Source organism: Myotis davidii, unplaced genomic scaffold (genome assembly GCF_000327345.1).
Source record: "Myotis davidii unplaced genomic scaffold, ASM32734v1 scaffold1017, whole genome shotgun sequence".
NCBI lineage: Eukaryota > Metazoa > Chordata > Mammalia > Chiroptera > Vespertilionidae > Myotis > Myotis davidii.
In genome coordinates this window covers 532,115-540,534 of record NW_006288361.1, presented here as the reverse complement: position 1 = coordinate 540,534, position 8,420 = coordinate 532,115, and the positions used below count along the sequence as shown (strand labels likewise).

General features: G+C 39.1%; 1 protein-coding gene across 1 annotated transcript in view; it reads right to left on the bottom strand.

Annotated features, from left to right (window-relative positions):
* The window catches only part of LRP6 (LDL receptor related protein 6), a 134,678-nt gene that overhangs the window by 75,839 nt on the left and 50,419 nt on the right, over positions 1 to 8,420 (bottom strand). Inside the window, exon 3 of the mRNA XM_015561665.1 lies at positions 1,996 to 2,193. Coding sequence (XP_015417151.1) covers positions 1,996 to 2,193 — 198 coding nt within the window. The remainder of the gene's footprint in view (positions 1 to 1,995; positions 2,194 to 8,420) is intronic.

Sequence of the window (8,420 nt, the reverse complement as noted above, 5' to 3'; positions counted from 1 at the left end):
ATGCTGGGGTTATGGTCGGCTGTGTGCGATTTTGCGAGTGTGGTAAAATCGCATAACAGCAAAATCGCATAACAGCCGAGCATACACCCAGCAGCGTTGCTGATGCCTGAACGGTATGTGGAATGAAGTGGGCGGGCATCGGAAGGCCACTATGGCACGGGGCAAGCACTATGGGCAGTCTATCTGAAGTGTACCTGGCGTATAAGACGACCCCCCACTTGGAGGCATATTTTTCAGGGCCAAAAAATCGTCTTATACGCCGGCAAATACGGTACCAGTCTGAGCATCTGCCCCTGGAGGTCAGTGCACGTCATAGCGAGCAGTTGAGCAGCCTTAGCATATCATTAGCATATTACACGTTGGTTGAATGATCAACTGGACAACCGAACACATAGCATATTAGGCTTTTATTATATAGGATTGTTTTTAAACCACCTTGGCTTAAGTTATTTCATTCATTTTTTAAACAAGGCAAAAAATACTCTAATTCCATGACTATAAAAACATTATCTTAATAAATTATTTAAATCTTTCCTAGTTTTCAATACTTTTAAATGCTTCCTGATTCATCATTCAGATACTTACAAATGCTTACTCTGAAAAATTCCTTCAACTGTACCTAAGGCTCCCTAGATTTTTGTTGGAGTCTGAATGAGACCTATTAGGCTTTTATTATATAGGATTGTTTTTAAACCACCTTGGCTTAAGTTATTTCATTCATTTTTTAAACAAGGCAAAAAATACTCTAATTCCATGACTATAAAAACATTATCTTAATAAATTATTTAAATCTTTCCTAGTTTTCAATACTTTTAAATGCTTCCTGATTCATCATTCAGATACTTACAAATGCTTACTCTGAAAAATTCCTTCAACTGTACCTAAGGCTCCCTAGATTTTTGTTGGAGTCTTAGAATGAGACCATTAGAAACCTAAATAATCATTCAAACACAAGAATGTAAATAGGAAGTGTTATAAAACTCTGAACATGAAAAAAATAAAACAAAATCTGAACACGATCAGCCTGGCTGGCATGGCTCAGTGATTGAGCGTCAACCTACAAACCAGGAGGTCACAGTTCAATTCCTGTCAGGGCATATGCCAGGGTTGTAAGCTCGATCCCCCGTGTGGGGCATGCAGGAGGTAGCTAATCAATGATTCTCTCTCATCATTGATGTTTCTATCTCTCCCTATCTCTTCCTCTCTGAAATCAATAAAAATATGTATTTGTAAAATCTGAATATGATCAGAGTAGAAATTCTAGGTTTATGTATATGCACTAGGTTTTCTCCTAGTCCAGGAGTCAGCAAACTACAGCCCACTGATGCACTATATGTGTTGTAAATAAAGTCTTGCTGGAACATAGCCATGCTCATTCCCTTATGTATTATCTATAGCTGCCTTCATACCACAATAGCTGAGGTAAATAGTTGCAACAGCAGTCATACATAACCCACAAAGCCTAATATATTTACTAACTAGCCCTTCATAGAAAAAGTTTATCAACCTCTGTCCAATGTGGAGATTTCCCAAATGAGCTTCCATATGCAGTTCCTAGGGGGCCTATGGGGAATTCTGAGTAGGATGACTCTTTGTTGTATTGGATATCCAGCACATTGTAAAATGTTTAGCATGCCCCCTCAGAGCTACAATGCTAATACCACTCCCAGGCCTCATGTTAATCAAAATTCCCCCTACATTTCCAAAAACCCTTGGAGAGAGAAGTACTATCTCTAGTTGAGAACTACTGGAGAAGTAAATTAGCTCAGAGTAAAGAAGGAGAAAATATAGTTCATAAATTCTAAATGCTACCAACAGATGAGAAATAGTCACAGTTTGAGAACAAACTGAAAGTACATTCTTTTTCCACTTTGACACTTAGCAAAAGATAAACTAATTTCTTCTTGATAAAGTCAGGCTTTGTAATTTAATGACTATATCAAGACACATGGTGTTTAATCAAAGGTTAAAAGTAAATTTATAAGGCAATCTTACCGATCTGTTCCATCCAGATTTGATTTGTGAATGAAATTAAGTTTTGCATCTGCCCAATAAAGCTTTCGTTCTTCATAATCCAAAGTCAATCCATTTGGCCAGTAAATTTCAGTGTTTATTATAACGAAGCGACTTGAACCATCCATTCCAGCACGCTCTATCTTTGGTACTTCTCCCCAGTCTGTCCAGTATATGAATCTAAAAATCACATAAACAATAAACCCATGACATAAGCAGGTTCACAGCAAAGTATTTCATAATTATAACTATTAGATAAAGAAAACTCAGGAACACTCAAATTAAAACACCAGAAATTACCAAAATTTTAATAATCTACCTGGTAATAACTGATTGAGGCAAGCATAATAAAGGATGCAAAAAACATTTGATCAATCTTTACTGGGAAAAATAATATTTACACTATCTTAATATATCTCCACACATTACTTATTAATGACAAAGGGGAAACGGATAACTTTAGAGAAAATAAGCTTGGTGGGCACCACCTTAACCCTGCCCCAAAATGCATAGCCTAAACAAATTTATGAAAATAACAGAGAAACAAATTGAGGAACATTCTGAAAAACAATATCAAGTCATGAAAGTCAAAAAAAGGCTGAGGAACCATTCAAGGATATTAAAGGAAAATAAAGAAACATGGTAACTACATTATTAAGTGCATGATTCTAATCAGTTGGGGAAATGCTATAAAGACATTATTGGGAAATCTAAAAAATCTGATGGACTATCAAATTACATAATAGTAATGTACTAAAGTTAATTTCATATATATGATCACTGTACTATGGTTAGAGTATACAAAATTTCATTATGCTATTTTTGCTTCTACAGATGTGAATATTTTTCAAAAAAAAAAACAAAACAAAATGGAACCTGGCCCATGTGGCTCAGTGGTAGAGTGTCTCACTGAAGGGTCACAGGTTTGATTCCTGGTCAAGGGCATGTACCTAGGTTGCAGATTCGTTTCCCAGCCCCAGTTGGGGAGCCTGAAGAAGGCAATCAATCGACGTGTCTCTCTCACATTGATGTTTCACTCTCTCTCTCTCCCTCCTTCCCTTCTACTCTTTTAAAATTCAATGGAAAAAATACCCTCGGGTGAGAATTCACAAAGAAAAAAAAAAAGAAAATCTTAATAGTCTCATTCTAAGGGGGAAAACATTTGCCCTTGATTTAAAGGTAAAACTCTTAATATGTTATATTTCAATCAAAAGCATTTTTTAAAAGTTAAGTGAGGTATTATGAGCTAGACATGAGGTACTCAATAAATGTGTTTAAATGAAACTGAAATTCAGGTATAACTTTTACTCAAAAAATAGGTGGAGCCCAGCTGGCATGACTCAGTAGTGAGCATCAACCTATAAACCAGGAGGTCACGGTTTGATTCCCGGTCAGGGCACATGCCCAGGTTGCAGGCTTGATCCCCAACGTGGCAGATCAATAGAAGTGGCAGATCAATGATTCTCTCTCATCACTGATGTTTCTATCTCTCTCTCCCTCTCTGAAATCAATAAAAATATATTTTAAAATAGGTGGAACTGTAATACTGGAATGATTCTACTTATGCATACTGGTATTTCATATAAAGTGCTTACTCAAATGACAGGAAGAGAATATCAGGTGGGGAATAAACATACTTTCTAACTACAAGGTATTATGCTAACGGTTTTGCATATTATCTCACTTAAGCCTTATAGCAACATTATAAAATACTAGAAGCCCGGTGCATGAAATTCGTACACAGTGGGTGGGAGGGGGGATGCCTCAGCCTGGCCTGCACCCTCTCGCAGTCTGGGATCCCTCTAAGCCAGCAGTCAGACATCCCTCTCGCAGTCCAGGACCCCTTGCTCCTTGCTGCTCCTTACCACTCGGCTCGCTGCTCCTTAGCACTGCTGCAGTGGCAGGAGAAGCTCCCATCACCACCGCTGTGCTCACCAGCAGTGAGCCCAGCTTCTGGCTGAGCAGTGCTCCGCCTGTGGGAGTGCACTGACCACCAGGGTACAGCTCCTGCGTTCAGCGTCTTCCCCCTGGTGGTCAATGTGTGTCATAGCTACCAGTCGAACAGTCAAATGGTCACTTAAGGTTTTTATATCTATAAACTAGAGGCCCAGTGCACAAATTTGTGGATGGGTGGGGTCTGGCAGGCCCACCCTGATTGGGGTCCATCAGGACTGACTGGGCCAGAGGGAAGGGCCACGGGCAGTTGGCTGGCCAACCCTGCCCCCTGGTTGAACACCCGGTCGAGGGGACAATTTGCATATTAGCCTTTTATTATAAAGGATAGATAGAGATGATCTCCATCACCATTATTTTAGATTTTTAAAAACTCAGAAAAGTTACCAAACTACTCAAAGTCACACAGCTAATAAATACAGAACAGAAATTCAAATCTGTATGCCTCAGATTCCAACACTTATGCCACAGATCAGAGCCTTGATTTGTAAAGGCAAAGTGCTCCCTAAATTAATGATGATGATTGGATAATGTCCAGAATGAGGGGAGGGGAGGGGAAGTTAGATTCATGTAAGATAAAACTATATAAGAGGCAATTTTAGACTATGTTAGAATTTCTGGTTTTTTTATTCTTAGAGCAATATAAAGACTTTTTAAAATTGGCGGTGAAATTACTAGCTTGCAGGGAAGTGGAAGCGGCTGGCTGCAGTATGAAGACTGCAGACCATTAAAAAGAATAGAGACGCCAGAGCTCCCAAAATGACTCTGCAAGGAGCTCAGCAAGTCCTCTCCCCTAAAACTAATGAAAAAATAGAAAAATATTATCAAAAAGAACTAAAGTCTCTGAGAATTGATCAAAGGACATACAACAAAACAAGAAGCATTCAAGAAAATCTACCAAATCACAGTAAGTAATGTTATATTTCAACTAGAGGTTACTGCATCAGCATCCATAGTACTGCTGAGTTTGTGGCACAGAAGTTTTACTCCAAGCAGACACGACAGGCCAAAAAGATTGGCAGTTAACTGGCCCTAAAAGAGGGGACTGCCTTTATTTGGAGCACTTATGGAATATTGTCAAAAGCAAGAGTGCTCTCTCAGTGGCAAACAATCCCAACAATAGTGGTCGGGAAAGACAACAAAATGACACACCAGACAGAAATTTAATAGGGAGATCCTTGGTAGTCAGGAAGGCTATTGCATGCACAAGGCGGCTTCTGCTCAAGAGACACTAAAGGGATCAACCAAACACTAGTGTCTGGCCAAATGTAGGAAAAACGTTAAAATTCCTAAAATTTGAAAACATTCCCCAAACCACAAACAGATTCAAAGAAAAATGATGAAACAATTATTGGCTCAAGGCATTTCGGAACAACCTCTAATCCAGTGGTTCTCAACCTTCCTAATGCCGCGACCCTTTAATACAGTTCCTCATGTTGTGGTGACCCCCAACCATGCAATTATTTTCGTTGCTACTTCATAACTGTAATTTTGCTACTATTATGAATCGTAATGTAAATCTCTGGTATGCTGGATATATTTAGGTGACCCCTGTGAAAGCGTCGTTAGATCCCCAAAGGGGTCGCGACCCACAGGTTGAGAACCGCTGCTCTAATCAATCATTAACAGACCACTAAAATATAGTGCCCAGAAACAATCCCTAGAAAGCCAGGCATAAAAAAAATTTTTTTAAAGAAAAAAGCTGTAGTCCTTCAGTAAGAGAAAAGTTTCCTTCAAATATTTTCTTTGAAATTCCAAATTGTAGCCTTCCTTCTCTTCTAGAGCTTTGTTGGAGAAGCAGTTTCTAGAGTAATTTTCTTGTTTTGGTTTGGGTGGTTTTTTTGGTTTTTTTCTTGCCTTTACTAAGTCTAATAAACTTTTAGGGTGGTGGGGGTGACGCTGAGCAATGATTTCAGAAGCAGACATTGAGAGGAAAACACAATTCAAAAGAATTAGTTGAAGCAAGTCATTAAACAAATAAAAACAATAGCAAAGCAACAAGCCAGGGAGGGCTCAGAATCCACACATGCTATAAGGACATCAATTACTGTCTGAAGGTATTTACCTCAAAACGTCCACTGCAACTGAAACAAGGACAAAACCAGGTTTTGCCACTCTGGTAAACCAAGAAAAGGAGGAGGTGGAGATGGAAGAGAAGGAAGCAAAGGTGGCAACAGCAGCAACAAGGACCACAAGCAATCCATTCCAGTGAGCTTGAGGGCAATAACAATGGCTAATACAGTTTTAATTAGTTCATCTTTCTTTAATCCATAGTTTTACAAAAAAGCACTGGCAGCAGTTTTAGGAGTATCTTTTGCCTCAAGTCACTGAGAGAGTACAAACAGTGGTGAATATACCACCTTACATTGATGCCCTCACTGTCCCAGGTCAGTGACAGAACCTCTACCAACAACAACCAACAACAGATTTAGAGTGTTATTCCTGACTAAGATTCCAAGTCTGGTTCTTCTACCATTTAAGAAACTCTATGAGGTACCCAATATAAGCTTTCAAAATGTTTTTTCTGTTTAAATTAGAGGATGCGTGCATATAAGCATAACCAATGGACATAAGACACTGGGGGATAGTGGAGGCTAGGGGACTGTCTTGGGCGGGGGGAAAAAATGGACACATATGTAATATCCTTTGTAATAAATAATAAAATTTAAAATAAATTAGAGGGATTTTTATTGCTTAAAACTATGAATACTAACACACATTTTAGATAGAAACAGCATCCCAAAGCATTACTTTAAAAGTTTTAAACTAAGTTACTTCAACTCTTTTGTGCCAGCAATGCCTAGTATCTTAGAACTCCTCCCACCCACACCATCTTATAAATGGCATATTTCAAAAGTCTCACAGCTCTTCCCTCAATCTACTGTGATTCCTCCTCATTAAGGGCCAATGTCAACATTCATGAGAACGACTGGTAGAAAACAGTCAGGCATATCACATCCTGAACTGCATCTAGGCACTTACCTTAAAGAGTATCTTGATAAAAACTGATATAAAGGGAACAATTGGTGACAGATTTGATATTTATGTCAACATAAACATGAAACAAAGAGGTGTAAAGGAACGGAAAACCACTAAACTGCTTCATCTACACCATTATAATTTAAAAACTCAATAATCATCAATACATAATGACCATGAGATAATCGGTTCTTAAATACTCAGAAACTAGAATTGTACATATAATTAACAGTTACGCTATGGTCTGAATGCTTATCCCTTCAAAATTTATATATTAAAATCATAACACCCAAGGTGATGGTATAACCAGGTCTCGAGTGATTAGGTCATCAGGATGGAGCCCTTATAAATGGGATTAGTGCCCTTATAAAAAAGGGCCCAAGAAAGCTTCCTTGCACTTTCTACTGTGTGAGGTTACAGTGAAAAACAAACAAACAAACAAACAAAAAACAGCTACCTAGGAAGCAGGCCCTCACCAAACAACAAATCTGCCAACGCCCTGATCTTGGACTTTGCAACCTCCATAATTGTGAGAAATAAATGTCTGTTGTTTATAAGCCACCAGTTATATTTTTTATAGAAATCCAAACAGACAAATACAAGTTATCTTTAACACAATGTTTTTAGATTGTGCACATCCTTCCTTATACAAATATACTGCTACTACTACTACTAATAATAGTGGTAGTAATACCACCACCACCAACAGCAGCAGAAGCATGAAATACCTAAAGCATAAACTTTCAACCCTGGCAGCATTTGAGAATGACCTAAGACACTCATTAAAGTATCAATAACTTGGTTTCTTCTATCAGAGATTCTCATTAAATTGGTCAGGCATCAATATTGTCTAAATTTCTCTAAAAGAATTCTAATGCACTCAAACAAGGTTTAGAAACAGTAAAAAGAAATCTGCAAGCACCTATTTATCCTTAGCACTCAGTTTCTGTACAAGTGGTGTTAATATATTTAACTCATTAACCAGTTGACCATAAATATCCTATCTAATAAAAGAGAAACATGGTAATTGGCATACGACCGCTACCCTTCCCATTAGCTAATCAGGGGCGATATGCAAATTAACTGCCAGCCAAGATGGCGGCGGGCAGCCAGGCAGCTTGAAACTAACATGAGGCTTGCTTGCTTCAGTGACGGAGGACTCCAACGTTCTCAGCCTGCGGCTGCAGGCCTCTGAGCTGCAAGCAACTATGTAACATAGAAGCTAAACAAAACCCCAGAAACCTGCCAGGCTTCAGCAGCAACATTGTAAGCAAAAGCCAGAAACCTACTTTCAGCGGCGGACACCTGAGAGCTGGAGCCAAGCCCCAAAGCTAAAGCTGGCCCAGAATAAAAAAAAGAAAAAGAAAGGTGCGGTTGGGAGCTTCAGTCACCCCCAGGCTGAAAACAGCCCTCAGCCCCTCACCCAGACTGGCCCGGCACCCCAGTGGGGACCCCAACCCTGAAGGGTGGGTGAC